Consider the following 17,986-nt stretch of genomic DNA (forward strand, 5'->3'; position numbering starts at 1 on the left):
GTGTGGGGGGGAGGAGTTACGTTTCTTCTAAGGTGTTAGGTTCTTCCGTGGCCGTGCCAGTCAGTGGCGTGGTTTCCAGACTTCCTGCCAAGAAAGGGTGTCAGGATTCTAAAATCAAAGTAAAAACTCTAAGACATTCTGAGTGTCAATTCTTATAAAAACAAAACTAAATTTAGCTTTTATGCTTGGCAAATGAATCAGTTCCTCAGCTGGGGGGCAGTGGTGGTGGGCAGGGGACAAAAGATGGGTCCTTTTCCCCCTCCTTCCCTCCTTCCCGCCAGAATTGACTGAGCACCTGCAAGGTGACAGACCTGGGGAGATGCTGGAGATAAAGGGATGAACTGGGAACTGTCTCTATCCTCCAGATGCTCACACACACCCAAACTGCAGTGACAGAGCTGAGTGTGAGTGGCCCTCAGACCCAAATTCTAGAGGTCAGGTTGGGACAGGAAGGTGGGGGAGGAGGAATGGGAAGCCGGTCAGGCAGGAGCTGATGCCTGACCAGTGACAAGCAAGTGTCATCCAGATGAAGAAGAAAAGGTGTTCCTGGCAGAAGCCATGGCATAATGCAGGAAAGGCAGAGACGCGCAGAACGTGGCGTATTCCTAGAGCTTCTGCTCCTGTTTGGATGGTGTCAGCCCCAAAGCTAAAATAAGCTGATAGTATTCATTTAGTAAAAACTGCTGCCAGTGTAGTTGGAAAGCCCCTCCAAGGTGGAACTTGGATCTGTGAGAAGGTTTGCTCTCCTTGAGGCTGTGATCCCAGCCTGGCGTTCCCGTGACGCTGAAAGAAGGGAAGCTTGGTGTGTATTTATTCCTTCATCTCCGTGTTGCTATTGAACAAACAGGAACAACCCAAGGGTCCACAAATAAGTTACAAAATCATGGCATACGGGTGTCTTGTTTGCCATTAGGGGGCTAACTGTGAAGACTAGGTAGCAAAGGGAGGATGTATTTCAAATGTAACGATTCCCAGTGAGGAATTCTGGTGACCGTCGTGCAAAGAGGGAGTGCCTTTTGATGGAGATTGAAGGGCACCTGGGCAAAACACAGGTAGGTATGTTAGAGAGACTACACTGATTGTAGTTTTTTGTTTGAGCAATAAAACGTGGAAGGAAACAAAAAGAATAGCCAAGATATATGCTGTCTTCTCCATCCCACTCCCTCTGTCTCCATCCACCTCCATCTCTCTCTTTCTCTTTCACACACGCACCGTTCCTCCACAGGAGTTCATTTCTATGACTCCGCAGTTGTAAACTGCCCACCCCCCTCTGCCCAGCATGATTTGTCTCCACACAGGCGTCAGGAGAGACCAGCGGGCTTCAGGAGACAGACAGAGTAGCTGAGATCCTGGAAGCCGTCACCTACACTCAAGCCCCGGTGAGTACTGGGTGCTGTGCCATGTCCTCTTAGTCGACTTTTAGGGGGCTGGGCGTTATCAGAGAGTACCCAGAGTCCCGGTCTGACATCTCTGTTCTCAGAACTGTGACTTCATTAGACAGTTCACCTGGGGAGGTCAGGAAAGCACTGGCCAATGGGCATTTTGCAAAATCCCAACCGCAGGGGAACACCATTACCTGGGTGCCACCCTGTGCTGTGGCCACGAGAGGGCTGTCCAAAGGTGAACTTTGTGCTCTATCACCTCCCAGCTGTGTGAGCTTAGGTGACTTACTCAGCCTCTCTGAGCCTCAGCGCCTCTCCCATAAAACAATAATCAGCGTGATATCTCGTGAGGTCCTTGGGAGGTTAGATGAGGCCATGCAGGGGCAGGTCTCCGCCCAGTGCCTGGCACAAGGGAGGTGGCCCTGAACGGTGGCTGTTGTCACATTTGCTCAGGGCTCTGGCTGTGAGAAGGAAGGTGGGGCCCCCACTCCTATGAGATGCAGAGTCCTCCCAGGAGCTCGTTTCTGGCCCCATGGGAAAGGCAGCCATCCTCCCAGTGGTGTGGGCCTCCTCCCTCCTGGGAATGTGCCCCGTGGCCGAGACAAGGAAGTGGTTTCGAAAGCACTGAATCAGACTGTGGAGACACCACGGAGCCTGCTGTAATGAAAACAGCTAGCAGTGTCTGAGTCACTGAGCACAGAAGCTCCAGCCATCTCCTCGACTGGTCTGGCTCAGTCTACAGACTCATCTCTGATAGAAGAAAGCAGGGGGCTAGAAATAAGGTGGGGGCTCTAAATTATAGACCTCCAGTGACAGAAGGGTGGGTGGTGCAGGGCAGGACCAGAGTCTGTTAGTGTGGGAGGGACTTAAAGGTCACCTCTTTCTGTTCAGATGTGTACAGAAAACTGCCCTTTGTACAAATGAGCAAACTGAGGCCCAGAGAGGGAAGGAGACTGGCCCTAGTGTGTGTGGCTGAGCTGAGGCGAGAGCACAGGTCCCCTCATGCCCCATCTAGGGTTCAGGCCGTGACCCTGTGCTGCCGGCCTGGGAGGTGTTGCCGGGGTGCATCCTCAGGACCACAGCCGATTTGGGGGTAGCTGAGATGGAGAAAGTCAAGGGTCCAAGGTGCCCGCCTAGGTGGTGACTGGCGGGTGGCTGCTCTGGGCAGTGTTGCAATCCTGTGTGCCCATCAGCCCTTGGCCACCCCACTGGCATGTCCAGGGCATAGGGCAGCAGGGCACAGAGCCGTGCTCCCCTGGGCTTTCTAGCCTGACGCTGCCCCCCAGGGTACCAGTTCACAGCTAGGAGTGAGGCTGACTTGAACAGAGAGGCTAATAACCCTAAGTGGCCCTGAGGGACGGACAGGAAAGGGGAGTGGGGCTTAGGAGCATGAGATGTCAGGGAGGGGGGTGCTGGTCAGGGAGGGCTGTAACCTTCTTTGCAGGGTGGTGGTTTCCATTCATTCCCCAGAGGAGGCACTGAGGTACACGCGAGTGAAGCGCTTTGCCCTGGGGCTGCCCAGCCTGGAGGTGGCAGAGCCACGTCTCCAGCCTGGGCCCAGGCCGCTATCAGTCATGTCACCCCCAGCTAGGGACTTCTCCCTTTCACCCTCTCCTGGAAGGCTCCCCTCCCTGGCCACCCGCCTCCCCCTCCCCCCTCCCCCTCCAGGGCGGGGGAATTACCCTCTTCGGCTCAGACATTCCCCTCCCCTCTCTGTCTGGCTTCTCTCTTGGAATGAATCTCACTTCCCTGTCCTCAGCCTTTCCAACCCTGCCACCCTCCAGGACACAAGCCATGACTAGAGAACTGAATCATGGACTGCCTGAGCGCTCAGGGCCTTAAAAAGCCAGGCCCTCCTCGCCTCCGTCCCCATTTAGGGTAGGAGTCCCTGCTCCCCAATTCTTCCCCCTGCTAAGTCAGCATCTGCTGACACACCTTTCCATTTCTGGAAAGTTCTATCTTTGCCGAGTTAGAATTAATACCCTGTGGTTCTCAGCCCTGGCTGTGCGTCAAAGTTCTGAGTGTGTGTGTGTGTGTGTGTTTATGTCTATGTGTCTGTGTGTATATGTCTGTGTGTGTATGTATGTGTGCATGTATGTGTTGTGTGTATGTGTGCATGTAGGGGTGTGCGTGCTGGGGGAGGGTCTTAAAAAAAGCCTCTTGCCTGGGCTGCATACGTGGACCTTCAGATTCAGTAGGTCTGGAGTAAGATCTGATGGTCTGTACTTACACAAAGCTCTGCAGCTGATTCTGCTCCACAGCCAGGACCTCTCTTCCACCCACAGCCAAATGCTCACAGATTCCCAACACAACACACCCTTTCACTCCTTGTCTGTGCCTTGGCTCCTGCACGTTCTGTTTGCCGGAGGGCCCTTGCCCACCCCTGTCTCTGCCTGGCCAATTCCCACTCCTTCAGGATCCGGTCCATAGCCCATCACCAGAGGTCACGGCCATGCTGCCCTCCTCACACTTGACTCTCACTCTGGCAATCCCAAGTGTCACATTCATCACAGTTAGTTGGGTCTGGGTCTGCATCTCCCCTGTAGTCCGACAGTTTAAGGACAGATGCCCTTCTTATTTACTCATTTCTATATCCTGGGGAACAGCCAAGACATGGCACACAGTAGGGCCTCAGGAAATATGTGTTGAATGTGGGCCAGCAAATTACCACTTTTCTTTTTTTTTTTTTTTTGTGGTACGCGGGCCTCTCACTGTTGTGGCCTCTCCCGTTGCGGAGCACAGGCTCTGGACGCGCAGGCTCAGCGGCCATGGCTCACGGGCCCAGCCGCTCCGTGGCATGTGGGATCCTCCCGGACCAGGGCACGAACCCGTGTCCCCTGCATCAGCAGGCGGACTCTCAACCACTGCGCCACCAGGGAAGCCCCAAATTAACACATTTTAATTCAAAAGTCTTAAGGCTTGACATTCCCAGTTTGTCACAGGCCACACTGGTTCTCCATCCACACTAACGCCTGAAAACCAGCAGCAGCCTGTTGGAGACAGGACACCTGACCCTGACTGCCGAGGGTCAGCTCACCAGCTCTGCCTTGAACTGAGGCTTCATGGCTGCCTTGTTGGGATTTTGCTAGAAGAGGTTTTTAGCTGAGAGGCTGGAGTTGGTAATTTCATATAACTCAGACTTTGCCACCTTGAGTTACTGAGCTCAGCCCACCCTTACCTGACTGTCCTGTGTTTCCCGTACGCTCACCTGCCCTACCTGCCTCATCTCAAATCCCAAGCCCCTTATAAAGCCACTTGGCTTCCAGCCCCCAGCAGTCTTGCTCCAGGCTAGGGAACCATGGTGAAGTGGCTTCCCCCAACCCATGGCAGGGAGAGGAGAGGAGCCTGCCTGGGGCAGGGGTCCTTACCGCCTTGCTAGATCACCATGCAGCTAGGGAATGGGGAGTTCTTACTTGGTCTTCTTCCCAGCCTCTCCTGGGTTGGGGGGCGGTGACTGCTTGCTGCTCCCACTATACCCCCCTGGTTCCTGCCTCACTGGGCTTCTTTAGTGCACCCTCCTGGTCTCCTGGCCTAAACTTCAACACCCCAAATCCATGCTCTTATTGACACCAGGGTGAACTCCCTAAAGTACACACCTGCCCACATCTCCCCCATCCTGATACCCAAAGGGACACAGTTTGTTGCCTCTGGTTTAAGGCCAGACTTCTCACCTAAGAACCAGCCCCCTCCCTCTCTCTGCCTCCCCAGGCTTTATCCCCCGGCTTCCATCCTCGCACCCTGGCCAAGCACAGGTTGTCAGGCCCTGGCAGTGCTGTGTCCTTTCTCACCTCAGTGTCTCCTTCCATCCCTGTTCTCTGAAACTGTTCATTCTTCAAGGCTCAACTTCTTGAAGCCTTCCATCTCTGCCCTCACCCTGGAGATTTTAAGGTACACTAGACTATATCTTTTTTTTAGTACATAAGTATTCCGTATTCATTATGGAAAAAACTACAAGTACAGTTGAGCAAAATGATAATCACCTTTAATATTAACACCCAGAGAAATCACATCTAGGGATATTGATGATAGCTACCATTTATGGGCTCATACTATGGGCCTGGCCTTGTGCCAATCACCTCCATGCATTTTATAACTTTTAAATAGTTATTATTGGCCCCATTTTACAGAGGAGGAAGCTGAGGCTCAGTGCGGTTATATGAGTTGCTCAATATAATATAGCTAATAAGTGGAGGGCTGGGATTTGACTCAAGTTTGGTTATAAGAACTGAACCATTAAATCCTAAGTTATGGGGCGCATAAGAATCTTCTTTGTTCTGATGGACCAGAGATTCATCATTTATATACTAGGTTCTGACGTTAAGGAAATAACCTTCTGTTATTAGTCAGGATAGGTAAGTGATAGGTGTGGTAAGATATTTACCCCGAAATCTTAGTGTTTTAGTGTCTTAGTTGTTTCTTGTTCATGCCACAGGTCCCACACTGGTCAGTAGGATCCTTCCATCCACCCTAGCCCCTTGAGCTCAGAAAGTGATGAGACTACCTGACCACTCACGAGCCCTGGGTCACAGGAGCTACTCCCCGATCCTGGGTCTGGGGATGACCTTTGCTGCCCTTTATCAGGATTTCTGCCTAGCTCTCTGAACTGCTCTGTTTCCAACTGTTGGGGGTTTTGGTTTGTTTGCTTTTTCCTAGTTGTTAAAGGTGGTGAAGACATTGACTGGCTTTGGAAAAGTTACACAGAAGCTGAAGTTTCCTAGAAAGGAAACCATACCCATCTTTTTTTTCATAGGTATACAGGACCAGTGTACCTCTGGGATTGGATTTATACAGCTTTTATTGAGCACAGCCCCCTCCCTCCCTCCCTTTAACGCGTCTTTACTGAGCACCTCCTCTGTGCTGGCCTGGGATGCAGGAATCACAGGGATATGGTCTCTGTGCTCAAAGAGCTTCAGCCAAGAGTATCAGAGTCTTGCTGTAAACTGAACAAAATTTACTTACCCTAACATACACCTTTTTTAGGGCCTGGGCGGCTCAGTGATCGGCCAGGTGCACAATAGGCAGGTCTAGGTTTTCTTCTGGGTTTATTCAGCTTTTGTGGAGATACTGTTTTCTCCAGTGATACTTACTGCCGTCTTTTCTGCTCTCCTGCCAAGTAAACCTTTTGGGTCTCATTTCCCCTGCAGTCTAGAGAAGCAAGAGTTGGCCCCATAAACACACCTCCAACCGTGTCTTCTCCCTCTGAGGATGCAGAGCTTTCCGGTGAACCTGTACCTGAGGGGGCCCAGGAAACCACCAACATGAGCGCCGTCCTGCACAGCAGCCCCAAGCAAGGCAAGTCCCCGATGCACCTTCATACGCCGTGGGTTGTGTTGCGTGACGACTGGGTGATGTGTGTGATAGAGAGCATCTCACTTGAGCTTCCCCTCAACCCCCTGAGGAAGGGACTGTAATCACCCTCATTTCCCAAACAAGATGGGGAAATCGAGTCACAGAGAGGTTATGTCACCCAGCCGAGGCTCCACGGCTCCTAAATGGCAAAGCCGGCGTTTAATCCTGGATGCCAGAACTTTTAACCGCCAGACTCCACCCCTCCAGAAGGGCCTAGGGTGTGAAAAGCTTGTGATAATTGTGGCTGCTTATTAAATACCTACTGTGTGCCAAGTGTTTACATACTTCCCCTCCAATCCTGACAACATGTCTACTAGTCGCTAGTATTAGCTAGTATTTTACAGATGGAAAAACCGATGCTTGGAAAGGTGAGTGATGTGCCCACAGTCACACAGCTAGTGATTGGTGGGACTGAGTCAGTGCCCAGGCCTGACTCCAGAATCCCTACTCTTTCGGGCCTTGGCCACAAACTCGCCGACTCTCTGAGGATCAGGCCATCTAAACTCCTGCTGGCACATGTGGGAAACTAATGGATGGTCAAAGAGGGGCAGACACCCAGGAGGTCATTGGCAGGCCCTGGGGGCAGTGCTGGCCTCCTGACTACCCATCCAGGGCTCTCACCCCTGCCCAGCCATACAGAGGAGCCCTGGCAGAAGCCCAGGATCTGACAGGATCCCCCAGGCAGCAGCATGGCCGGAGATCGGCCTGCATTTTCTGCCCTTTATCAGAGGGGTAACCATTCAAAGTGAAGTTACAGCCAGCACCAGAGCACTGAGATTTAGGTACAAGGTCAAAAACAACCCAGACTGCCCACATTCACATGTACAGCCCTGGAATTAGTGACACAGAAAATTTAATGACCCAGAGACGTGATCATGGTGTACTCCACAAGAAAAGCAGCTTTCCAAACTGTATGTGTGCTGTGACCCTAAATTTGAATATATGTTATTTAGATCTATTTATATGTAACCATGTAGAGCACTGTGTGTGTGTGTGTGTGTGTTAGTGTTAGAATAATATACAACAAAATGCTGTGAGTGATTATATCTCTGGGTGGCAGGATTGTAGGTGGTTTTTATCTTCTTTTGTACTTCGGTATTTTATGTCTTCTAAAATCCTATGTATCATTATTCCTTTTACTTCTGCCCTCAGAAAATGAATATTATTTTAACAACTAAACTTGGGAAGTCTGTGAGAGAAGGTATATAGTACTGAATAGAAAACAATTGTATAATAATTTAATAAAGTTACAATACCAGCAAGGAGTCAGGGGGTAGCTGTGGAAAGGCTGCTGGATGAGACCCTTTGGACGGAAACCCTGCTCAGACACCTCTTTGCTGTCGGGCGTGGGCAAGTTGCTCAGCATTTCCAAGCTTTGGATTCCTCCGCCGTCCACTGTGAGCGTTCACAACCCCTGCCTCCCGGGTGGATGAGAGGACTGAATGCTGTGGCTGCGGGTGTGGAAGTGGTTTGTGAATTGCACATGCTGCTCTCCTGGGGGGAATTAGGATCTCAGAGCGAGGGGCTAGGAGGCGAGGGCCTCCCCTAGACTGAGGGGTGAGTGCATAGGAGGCGGGACCCAGCCTAAGCACAGCTCGCCTGTTCCCCGGCATCTGCCAGGTTACTTCTGTGGCAGACAGAAGGCCAAGCCGAAACAGCAGAGCTGGCTAGAGATCCTCATGCTTGCTGAGCAGACAGCTCAGTGAGGAGGAAGGGGCTGAACCCCGAGCCCTGTCCCTGGCTAGGGAAAGCCTCCCAAGAGTTTTATCCCAAGGGTCCCTGACACCATCTTGGCATAGGACCTTGGTCACCTCCCCCCACCACCTCCGTCTTCCAAGGGGTGGGGAGGACTCAGAGGCCTGGGGTCCCTCTGCCTGCTAGCACAGCACCCCCTGGTGGTCAGAGCAGGGAGGACGGGAGAGCGGTGAGAGACTGACCACTCCTGGGCATTCAGTCTTTTAAGTGCATGTGGGCTCAGGGTCCCTTGAATAGTTCAGCACCTCCCCCTCAACAGTGTCCTTACCATGAGATGCACATGAGCACAGTGTGTGTGGAAAGGGCTGGCTTCAGGGCCCCTCGCAGCCTCTTATGTGGGACCTTGTTCCTCCTCTGCAAAACGGGGTTAATAATCACAAGGTGCTAGTGTGCAGATCAGAGCAGGACACACACCGTGGGGTGATAGTGGGGCTACTGAAAACGTAGGATTCCTGCCTTGGTTCTGCCCACCTGCTGCGAGGTGGTATGGAGGTGCTTGTGGGTAGGACAGATGGGCCAGCCGGAGACTTCCAGGAGGCAGTGCATGGGATGTGCTTACCCTGCAGCCCAGCCTGTAACAGGCAGGCATTCATGTTAGTATAATGTCTTTTCCTTTGCTTTAGGACTCCATTTGTTTTTTTAAATTGCAAAAGAAATATGTGCTTGTGGTAACAGTTCAATCAATGCCGAGTTGTATGAATCAAAAAAATAGTTTCCTCTGCTGTCCTCTGGAAGAAACCAATACTGTTAAGTACTGTGGTTTAGCCTAGTATGTGTGGTATATCTGCACACACATATATACATAATTATCTATATATTTTATATGTTATATATAATAATATATTAATTATATAATGATGATAAAACGTGCATTCTCATATATAGTTTTTCTTCCTTTTACGAATGTAGAACCACACTGACAATGAACATTTATCCTTTGCCAACTATATGTCAGGCGCTCTCCTCAGTGCCTTTCTTGCATTAGTTTATTTAATCCTTGTAACACATAATCCTCAAAATGACCCTAGGAGATAGGAATTATGATCCCCTCTTTATAGGCAAGGAACCTGAGCCACAGGGTAAATGCCTTGCCACAGGTCACATTCCTAGTAAGCGGCAAAGCAGGGTTCTCACCCTATAGTTGGTGCCAGAGCCTGTGATCGAAACCACCATGTAATACTGCCTTTCGTTGTCCGGTTTTCTGCAGCATTTTTTCCCTCTTAATCCTGTGTTATGGACATCTTTTCAAGTCATAGGTGAAGAGAGACCACATTCTTTTTCATTTGCAAAATGCAGTTATTAAGTGCAGAATGCCTGCTTCCTGTAGGGTCTGGTGAGATCCTGAATGACACACTGGAGACAGTTGATACTGTGGACGGTTCCCCCATTACTGACACTGGCTCGGGGGATGGGGCCTTCCTTCATGTCATTGAAGAGGTGAGTGAATGGTAAATTTCATCTGAGTCAGTAGTACATTTGCTTGCTTATTTCAGACTTGATGGTGACTTGTCTTGGGCACCATAGAGAGTCACAAGGGTTTTAGTTGAATATCAGAGAGACTGCCTCCCTCCTGCTGGTACAGAGAAGGCGGGAGTCCCAGGGCCCCAGAGTCTCCCCAGGGATGCACCAGGACAGGGGAGGAGAGGCAGGTCCTCAAACCTGCCCTTGTTGTGAAGATGAGCCTCTTCTGCCCTTTGAGCCTCTTCAAGAGAGAATGAGATTAACTGCAGGTGTGTTTGGTCTATTGTTTGGTAATTGGCTTTTACACTTGCAAAGCCAGTTTAAATGCTGGACATGGGAGGGTGCCAAATTAGAGCAAATTATGTTTCTCACCTGTGGCCTCTGCTAAAAACCTTGTGTCAGCTCATTCTTTCCCCTATCCTGGGGTGAAAACTCAAGACACTTCTCTCCTCCCCCAGTTACTATCTGGTAACAGCCTATTTTCACAGGTATTTCCAAAACCCCTGCAGCATAATATCAAAAATTCAATAAAAATACAAATATAACCAGGAGCCAGGCAGGGAAGGAAGCATAGTTAGGGATATTTCCTCTCTGTTTTCTTACTTCTTTCTCCTCCCTCTCATCACTCCCCCCCGCCACCCGCCCCACCCCACCCTGCCCCGAAAGTCTGGCCCACCTGGAGAAAACAACACAGTTTTATGTGGCTGGTCAGACAGTGATCTGGGCCTTTTGTGGGGAAGATATCTGGTTGCTGGAACATTCTCTCACGGGGGCTTTTGTGATTCCTTAGGGGTCCTCCTGCAGGGAGTCTAGGACCCAAGTCCATTTTTGGCCTTTTAACTTCTGCCTGGGCTTCCGCCCCGTGCTGGTCACCCTGATCCTCTAGGGGGCCCTTTGGGTGGGAGTCCATCTCCAGATGGCTTTAGCTGGCTCCCTTTGGAAGGGTCATATCAGTCAATCACCAGGAAAACAACTGCAGGGCAGATATCTCTGTCTCTCTCTCTTGACTCAGTCTGGATGGCTCCCTGCTTTTGCCTGTGGTATTTCCCTAGAGGGAATCAAACACCAGTCCCTTTGCCTCCCAAAGTCCAAACACTACATACCCAGCTCACCAAATGGTTTGTGTTGGGGGCCAGGGGGGAGCCACAGCACGCAGAAAATTGTCTCCAAAGGAATCCTTACAAAAGTCTCTAATCACTCAACCCCTAAATGAATTCTTTACCTTTTCTTACATAGCCGAAGGCAGGTGGTGGGCGAATGCTGATAGAACTGATTCCATTTCATTGTCTCTTTGCCTGTCCCATGTAAGTCGTCTGGCTCCTTTTTATAGAACACGGAGGTTACCTGAGGCTTATGGAATTATACTTTGGGGCTTTAGCTGACACTGAGTCAGAAAAAAAATCTCATTTTAAAATCCTATGACATCATCTTTTCTCTGTTTTGGGGGGACAATAATTCTGTAAGGATTTGATGTTATATGGAAAAATGGTTCTATAGGCCAGTAAGTTTGGGGAATGATCCACTCTGTATTCTTCTTACAGAGAAGGCTCTGAGAAGTTCTTCAGCAAAGAAATATGTCTAACTCTGATCAGCCTAGTGTTTGTAGTATCCAAAAGAACTACATTTTGGGGGGGGGGTTCCCTTGTGGCCTAGTGGTTGGGATTCCAGGCTTTCACTGCCAGGGCCAGGATTCAATCCCTGGTCGATCCCGCAAGCCATGAGGTGTGCCTGAAAAATGAAAAAAACCCAAAAGAACTACTTTTTCCAGCAAAACGAAGCAAAACCCCACCCAATTTTTTTTTTAAAAACAAATCTTTGTGAAACTGAGATAAAACATAGTCGGTTTGGTGACACCAACAGCCAAAGCTGCTCTCTGTTGCCATTTCCTGCATCTGCTGTGTAACCTTCAGAGAATCTGCCTGTGAATTTCCCGTGGAAACTGAGTCACAGGGAAAGAGAGGGGTGTCCAGTCTGGAGAAGGCTGAGGAGGGCGGGGTTGCCGCCTGTGTACCTCTGAAACACCATCATGGACGAAGACACTTGCCCTGTTCTTATGGCTCCTGGATGCGCACGTAGGGGAGGTCACAGGGAGGAAGACAGGTCTAGATTGAAGTGTCTAGCGCTATAGCAGGAGGCATAGCTATATGCGTCTCAGGAGGCACTGATCTCCCAGTCACTGGTGTGGCAAACAGATGCTTGGAATCACATGGGAGACACATGTGCCTTGCAGTCTCTCCTGCCACAGGGATTCTGGGACTGTTGTGGAGCTGGGGTAACATCGCAGATAACAAAGTGCCTTGAGGAAAGAAGCTACAGAAATGCAAGCTGCCGGAGGGCACAGGCAGTCAGTCTTCTCCAGCCACAGCCACCTTGATCGGGGATATGGGCAAGTGACGTGGTCCCTAGTGATGGCTTTGTTCCCAGGGTCCACATATGGAAGAAGGTTCGGCAGCAACAGCAGCAGGTGGGGAGGCCGAGGTGTCCATCAGCACTGCCAGGGAAGCAGAGGCCGGAAGTGTGCCCACCGAAGGACCGACCCTCTCCATGTCCACTGAGCACCCTGGGGAAGGGCTCACTCTGGTAATTAGCTCAGAGTACATGCTCCGCTTCACTTGCTTCTAGAGTTTGGTGGCGTCCCAGGTGGGAGCAGTCACTGGCCTTCCTCACCTGTTTGCAAAGGACAGAGTGACAGCCTCGTGCAGCCGAGTCCCAGTAGACACTGATTTGGAGGCCGAGGCCTCTGTTGACTCATTCAGCAGGTGTTTGTGGAGTGCTGTGCTGGGCTCCAGGTGAATAGGATAGACCCAGCTCCTGGGAACAGAGGGGGAAGAGGGACAATAGGAGAAGCACAGGAGAGCATCAGAAGGGGCCCAGAGCCCAGACTCGGGGGGCCAGGAAGCCTTCCTGGGGAAAGGAGCCTGAAGGCGAGACCAGGGGGATGCTTAGAAGTGATGGGGTGAGACGTGTGTTCGGGAGGTGGACCAGCAGCAGCAAAGGCCTGGAGGCATCAACGGGAGCACACAAAGACCTAAACAAGCGCAGCGTGCCTGTGGGGCCTGGTGTGAGCAATGGGGAGGGGAAATGTGGCTAGAGAAGCCTCTGAGACCATGGACGCCGTGAGACGGAGCCTGAGTGTCCAGCAGAAATGGGAAGTCACTGAAGGGTATTTTTTTTTCCAGATTTTAAACATGCTCTTTAATTTCAGCTTTCAATAAAGCATGAGTGACCTCAAACTCAATTATTTGATCTTAGCTCATTTTCCTTTAAATAATATATAACTTTTATTTATTTTTGCTCTCATTTTTATTTATTTATTAAAAATTTTTTTTTATTGGAGTATAGTTGCTTTACAATGTTGTGTTAGTTTCTGCTGTACATACAGAAGTCATACAGAGTGAAGTAAGTCAGAAAGAGAAAAGCAAATATATATCAAGGCAATATGTGGAATGAAGGGTACTAAAGCAGGAAGTGATGTAGTCCCAGTAGGATCTTAGAAAGATTGGGGGAAGCAAGCCTGGAGGCGGGGGGAGGGGGGTGGGTTTGGAGGCTGCGTCTAGGTCTGGGTCAGGGGTGGTGTTTTCTTGCTCTGGGAGTGGCCAACGATGTCACCTCCTGCCAAGAGTCCCAGTGAGTAAAGGCCTGGAAAGCATCCATTGGATCTGTCACCACAATGATCAGTAACCTCGGGGAGGGCAGTTTTAGCTTCCCCTGGCCACAGCACAGCAGATCAGTGATGGGGCCCCTTTGTGATGTCTTCCTATTCAGGGTCCAGATAACAAAGAAGGTTCAGCAGCGACGGCAGCAGGGGAGGCCGAGGTGCCCGTCAGCAGTGCCGGGGAAGCAGAGGCCAGCAGTGTGCCCACCGGGGGACTGACCCTCTCCATGCCCACTCAGGACCCTGGGGAAGGGGTCACTTTGGTAAGGAGTATAAAGTGCTGGAAGGTTGAGGTCACAGCTAGGAGCGGATCCTGGCCTTCTCAGGGGGCCGGTCTTCATTCTGTTCAGCAAATCCAGAAGAACCTGCATGGGGAGGGGACACCTCTCTGACCAAATACTCCCTCAGAGGTGGAGTCTGCCGGTGCCTGGTGAGTGTACTGTGGGCCCTGGAGGCATGGGGACAGTGCAGGCTGACAGCCCCAGTGGGCCCGTGGGGAGATGGGTGAGTCAGTGGGGTGGGAGTGAGTTCCAGGGCTGATGCAAGGGTCGGGAGCCAGGGTGGAGGAGTGCTGGGTGTGAGTGGAGGAGGTGATGGTGGACACAGCCATGCCCGTTTCTGGGCGCAAGCACAGGCTGTCAGAGCTCAGTGGAGGGTCCAGGTGCAGGAAGCCCCTGGCAGGGTCCAAGGGCATGGCCAGGACTTCTCAGCCCTCTCCTCAGGCCTCACAGAGACACTGCTCCCAACTCCTGAAGACAGGATGCAAGTGTCCTAGGACACTCAGACTCAACAGATTCAAACGTAGACTCCTGTCTCCACTCCTTCTGTGTTCCCATCTCAGATAATGGAACCATCATCCCCCAGCTGCCTAATCCAGAATTCTCTTCCCTCTTCCTTACTTCCACGTTCTGTCACGTGTCAAGTCTTGTTGATTTTTCTACCTCAGCACATCACAGATCTGCCTCCTACCCTTCTCCAGCGCCAGCCCCCTGTACCCAGACACTGCATCCCCAGCCCGGGCAATGGTGAAGGCCCTTCCTGGCCTCCTCCATCCTCTCTGCCCCCGGCTCCTCCTGGTGAGGGCAGCCCTCTGTGGACCATTGTCCTCGCTGCAGACCCCACTCCCGCACCTGGCCTCCAAGGCTTGCAGGGTCTGGGCCTCTAGGGCCACATTTTGGGCCACTGTCCCTGCTCTTGGCACTCCAGCCTCACTGGCCTTCTTTCAGTTTCTTGAGCATACCTATTTCCTTCTTGCCTTAGCATCTTCCCACACCCTCCCCTCTCTGCCTGGCACCTTTTCCTCCTCCTCCTTCCCTCCTTTAATTCCTGCTTATCCTTTAGAGTTCAACTCAAACATCGCTTCATCAGGGAGGTGCCTTCCAGGCTGTGAAGTCTCCCCATCAGACACATTCACAGTACCCCAAACGGCTCCTCGGAAGGCCTCATCACAACTGGCTCCCTTCCAAGGCTGGAGGCTCTGTGAGGCCAGGGATCACATACGTCTTGCTCATTGATCTGTCTTCATCCCGGCTGACGTTGGGGGCTCAGTAGATGTTTGCTGAGTGAGTGAAAGGAGGGGGTTGTCAGACCATCCCATGTCAACGCTGGCCTTTGAGATCACTCCACACATTCACTCCCAGCCTTTCACCTCTGGTCTAATGTCCAGACAAGGAAACTTTACAGCGGGGAAGGTATGCCCTGGCCAGGTGACGGAGCTCCCAAGGCCACTTGGCAGTTACATGGATTATTGTAATTAACAAATCGTCACCACCACCTTCTTTTGCTGCTTCTTCCTCTCCTCTTTCTTCTCCTTTATCTCTCTTCCCTCCCTCCTTACCTTTCCATCTTCTTTAAAGGTAAATCCCTTGTCACAGGGTGAGAAAACGGGATCAGATCCCAGTTCTACCAAGTCTTTACTCAACAGAAACTAGAACTTAACTAGCAGAGCTGTCTGGAGATAGAAGGGCTTCCTGCGGAGGTAGGGAGTGCCAGTTCCTGAGGATGCGCAGGTTTGGACCAAAGCACGCGGCAGAGGTGTGCTGGAGGGTACTCCGGGGCAGGGAGGGGATGACCTGAGAGGTGCGTGACAGCCTCAGCAGGTTCCTCCCCGTAATCACACACCCACCAACCAGGGGTGTGGATGAAGTGTCACGATCCCTTATGCCAATTTCATTTCAGGGTCCAATCAGTGAAGAAAGCTTAACAATAGCAGCAGCTGCAGCAGAAGTGCCCCTCAGCACTTTTGAGGAAGAGGAGGCCAGCGGCTTCCCCACTGATGGCCTGGTTCCCCTCACACCCACAGCGGCCCCCAAGCAAGTAGTCACTTTGGTAAGTGTCTCCTAGCATCCTCTCTGGCTCACAGTGGGGAGAGAGGTCAGGGTCACGAGACAGGAGCAGTTGCTGGCCTTCCCAGGGCCAAATGCACAGGCAGCTTCGTTAGAGCATTTATCTGGATCGGCACCGACCAGAGGGAGGCAGGATGTAACCAAAGGAGCATAGCAGAGGGGGTCAGGGGAGCAGGCTTTGTCTTGACCCTCTACCCCCCATCTTTGTCCAAGGAGAACTTTCTCGGAATGTGGTCCAAAGTTAGACAGCATTGCTGGGGTGAGAGGCAGTAAGCACCATGACTGGGGAGGAGGTTTAGAGGAGATGCATGTTTCAGAAGGGGATTATGAGTCTGTGCTTCTGTGAGTGTGTCGGGTGTAATGACAGTTGTAGGTAGGAAAGTGCTTTGAAATTGGGCTAGTGCCACGAAAGGAAAGTCCATGAAACTCCCCAGCAGCAGTGTGCACATTGCATCATGGGAGAGATGACTTGATTCATCGTGTTGGTTTGGCTTCTCAGGGTCCTGGTGATGAAGGCTTAGCAGCAGCCACAACAGAGCAGCCCCTTCCCGCGGCTGGGGCAGAAGAGTTGGGTGGCGCTCTCCCTGAGGGGCCCCCGCTTCCCATACCCACAGTAGCTCCTGAAAGAGGGGTCCCTCCGGTAAGTGAAGATTTCACTTTGCGTAGAGGCATGAAGATTTGACTTGGCCGGTCTTACAGAGGAGAAAAAGAAAGGCCAGAGGCAATGGGAGGGGCCTGCTCCTGGCTTTCCTAGAGGGAGGTTTTCATTTTGGTTTGCAAAATGCAGAATTTGGGCTTTTGAGGGTCCTCCAACCTAGGAACACACAAGGAAGCTGCTTTGTGGAGAAGAAGAAGCAAGAGGTAAAAATCTGGGGCACCTGGCTTTGTGTCCCAAATTGCCCACTTCTTTAATTGGAATGAGAGCTTTCTAACAGGCAGAGCTGCCTAAAGATACAAAGGCCCATCTCAAATGTCATTAGATTCCATCCTGGAGGTGTGGAAGCTTGTAAGACGTGGCAGGGACTGTAGAGGAAATAGAAGCATCAGAGGTGTGTTTGTGTGTTGGGGGGGAGGCAGCAGAGAGTCACCTTCAGGTCCCTTCCAACACGAGTTTTTGGGTTGCAACTGTACGACCTCACGCAAATCCCTTTCTTTGGGCTTCAGTTTCCTCATCTGTAGAAGAGGGTGGCTGTGAGGTCAAGTCAGAATGCAGGTCAGGGAACGTTCGGAAAGTTCTATGCACAGGTGCGAGGTTGTCACCACTTAAGGGCTGTGACTTTGTCTTTTAGAAGTGGGAAACCCAGAGCTGGTCCTCAGCATGGGCTTGTGTGAACTGGGGAATTAAATTGCCATTTAAGTGTCAATATTTTTAAAGGAAAGAATTCGATTGGTGACCAGCTTGGGCCTGCCAGTTCCCCGAGCAGCACTTGGTCACACATGCTTTCAGAGCCTTGACTCAAGTTACAGACATGTGGTCCCTTGGCCACAGAGCTCCAGGGCTGACCTGGGATGGGAGGGCTGTGGGACAGGACATCTGAGAGCTGGCTGTGAATCCCGAATGCCCACGGCTGCAGTGCCCGGTGGCCATCAAGCACTGCTTGGTCTCTTTATTTTTTATTCATTCACTCATTGATGTTCTCACTGACTCCGTGCATAGCAACTCAGGGCCCTCAGCCCATACACTTGGAGATTGAGATGACTATGACCTCGTCCCTGTCCCCAAGGAATTCACAGTCAAGGGGCCGGAAATAAGCCTTTTGCACTGACATTTGTTAAGCACTCTGGGTTCCAACTTGATCTGATTCTATGCACACCACCACTCTCTGGTACAAGGAGAATCGTCTCCATTTTCCAGGTGAAGGGAGTGAGACTTAGGTAAAGGAACCTGCCTGCTGTGGCACACCCTTAAGAGCAGGGCTGGGATTTGAACCCAGGCATGCTGGCCTGCAGAGCTCATGCCCTAGAGCATCCCTGAGAGTGTGGTATGGTGGAGAGGTCCCAGAATGGGAGCCGGGAGGCTGAGGTTCTGACTTGTGGTG

At 51.4% G+C, this 17,986-nt stretch overlaps 1 protein-coding gene across 2 annotated transcripts in view; it reads left to right on the forward strand.

Annotated features, from left to right (window-relative positions):
* COL15A1 (collagen type XV alpha 1 chain) overlaps positions 1 to 17,986 on the forward strand; it is a 102,187-nt gene that overhangs the window by 36,053 nt on the left and 48,148 nt on the right. For both annotated transcript variants that reach the window (XM_060101029.1, XM_060101028.1), the window contains 7 exons: positions 1,299 to 1,379; positions 6,527 to 6,674; positions 9,814 to 9,923; positions 12,372 to 12,527; positions 13,713 to 13,865; positions 15,781 to 15,930; positions 16,447 to 16,587. In XM_060101029.1, the coding sequence (XP_059957012.1) occupies positions 1,299 to 1,379; positions 6,527 to 6,674; positions 9,814 to 9,923; positions 12,372 to 12,527; positions 13,713 to 13,865; positions 15,781 to 15,930; positions 16,447 to 16,587 (939 nt within the window). The remainder of the gene's footprint in view (positions 1 to 1,298; positions 1,380 to 6,526; positions 6,675 to 9,813; positions 9,924 to 12,371; positions 12,528 to 13,712; positions 13,866 to 15,780; positions 15,931 to 16,446; positions 16,588 to 17,986) is intronic.

The sequence above is a fragment of the Mesoplodon densirostris genome, chromosome 6, assembly GCF_025265405.1.
Source record: "Mesoplodon densirostris isolate mMesDen1 chromosome 6, mMesDen1 primary haplotype, whole genome shotgun sequence".
Lineage (NCBI taxonomy): Eukaryota > Metazoa > Chordata > Mammalia > Artiodactyla > Ziphiidae > Mesoplodon > Mesoplodon densirostris.